The sequence below is a fragment of the Anguilla anguilla genome, chromosome 9, assembly GCF_013347855.1.
Source record: "Anguilla anguilla isolate fAngAng1 chromosome 9, fAngAng1.pri, whole genome shotgun sequence".
In the NCBI taxonomy this organism is placed as follows: Eukaryota; Metazoa; Chordata; class Actinopteri; order Anguilliformes; family Anguillidae; genus Anguilla; species Anguilla anguilla.
This window is the reverse complement of record NC_049209.1, coordinates 9,926,957-9,928,529: the sequence shown is the minus strand read 5'-3', so window position 1 is coordinate 9,928,529 and position 1,573 is coordinate 9,926,957. Positions and strand designations below refer to the sequence as shown.

At 59.6% G+C, this 1,573-nt stretch overlaps 1 protein-coding gene across 1 annotated transcript; it reads left to right on the top strand.

Moving 5' to 3' along the window:
- Positions 1 to 442: 442 nt before the first annotated feature.
- LOC118235843 (syntaxin-1A-like) lies at positions 443 to 1,360 on the top strand. Its single transcript, XM_035433696.1, has one exon. It carries the CDS (start codon positions 443 to 445, stop codon positions 1,358 to 1,360), a length of 918 nt encoding a protein of 305 aa, XP_035289587.1.
- Positions 1,361 to 1,573: the final 213 nt, after the last annotated feature.

Genomic DNA, 1,573 nt, shown 5'->3' with positions numbered 1-1,573 from the left:
AAGCAGTTTCTATTGTAATTCATTTAGCGTCAAAACTTAAAAAATTTGAAATGCTGTGTCATTCATGACCATATTTTTTCTCTCTCTCTTCTATAGGCAGTTTAGGTGGCCCTCCTAGCACATTTCAATGCAGGAAAAGCCCTGGACGGGCATTAAATGTGAGATGCTCTCTGACAGGCTTTTGAAAGCCGTGTGGTGTGCACAAGGCATAAGAGAAGAAAACGACACGGTTGATTTGAACTTTATGACGCAGAACACAAAGGCTGTGTACGCCTGTCAATATTTGCTTGAAACTTGCGATGGAGCAGGAAGCGGACAGACTGCAGGTTGGAGAGCGCCTGTGACGCACGCAGCAGTCCTGCGTTCTGGCGTCCGGGAAGCAAGAGTCTGGGAAGACGGGAGTGTGGGAGCCGGCGAGCAACACAGAATTTGGGAGCTGGAGATGAGGGATAGACTGGACGAGCTCAGCGGTTACAATGACGACAGGGATGAGACCTTCCTGGACCTGGAGCTCCAGATCCCCGGCTATGCCAACGCAGCCTATCGGGAGGACCTCCCTGCCGGTCTGGAGGAGTTCTTTGATGAGGTGTCCCGGCTCTCGAAAAAACTGGACAAGCTCCAGGACCTCTCGGAGGACATCCACAGCAAGCAGGATAAGGTCCTGTGCAGCACCTCCAGCGAAGAGGTTTTTAGTGAGAAGCAGATCCTGGCTCGGCTGAAGGAGGAGTTCTCCCTGCTGGCGAAGGGTGTCCAGGAGAGCCTGGCCAACATGAAGGAGCAGCAGCAGGAGGCGGCGGTGGCGGCGGGAGGCCCGGCGGGATGTGGCCTGGAGAGCCGCATGCGGCACTGCCAGTTCAACGCCCTGCTGCGGCGCCACACGCAGGTGGTGGGGCGGCACTACTCCTGGGAGACGGAGTACGCGGTGCGCCTGCGGGAGCAGATCGCGCGGCAGATGCAGCTGGCCGGGCTGCAGCTGGGCGAGGAGGAGATCCAGAGGCTGGCGGAGAGCCCCCGCGCGCCGCAGATCGTGGGGTCCGACATTCAGGCCCTGGAGGCCCGCCGGCACCTGGCCCTCGCCCAGGAGAGGCACCGGCAGCTGCTGGCTCTGGAGGAGCAGGTGGGGGAGCTCCACGGCCTTTTCCTGTCCCTGGGGGTCCTGGTGTCCGAGCAGCAAGCGCAGGTGGACCGCATCGAGTACCACGTCCTGCGCACGGTGGACTTCGTGGACGCGTCTTCTCAGGAGGTGAAGAAGGCTCTGCAGTACAAGCGGAGGTCCCGGCTGGCCGTCGCCGCCGGGGCCGTCCTGGGGCTGTGTGCCGGCTGCGGGTGCCTCTGCTGCGCGTCCCGAGCTTTGCCGTGACCAAACCGTCCCAGGAACCCGACCACAGGCCGCTTCCACTCAAACAGCAGAATTGCGAGCGTACCCGGGCTGCGATCTCGACGTCAGGCACGAGCCTTTTACGAGCCACTCTCCATCAACAAAGAACATGGAGCCATCTTAAGGATTCCTTCTCCTGCCTGTGTTTGTTCATGGCCTGAGCGCAAGACAGTGAGACACTGTGACACATTGTTA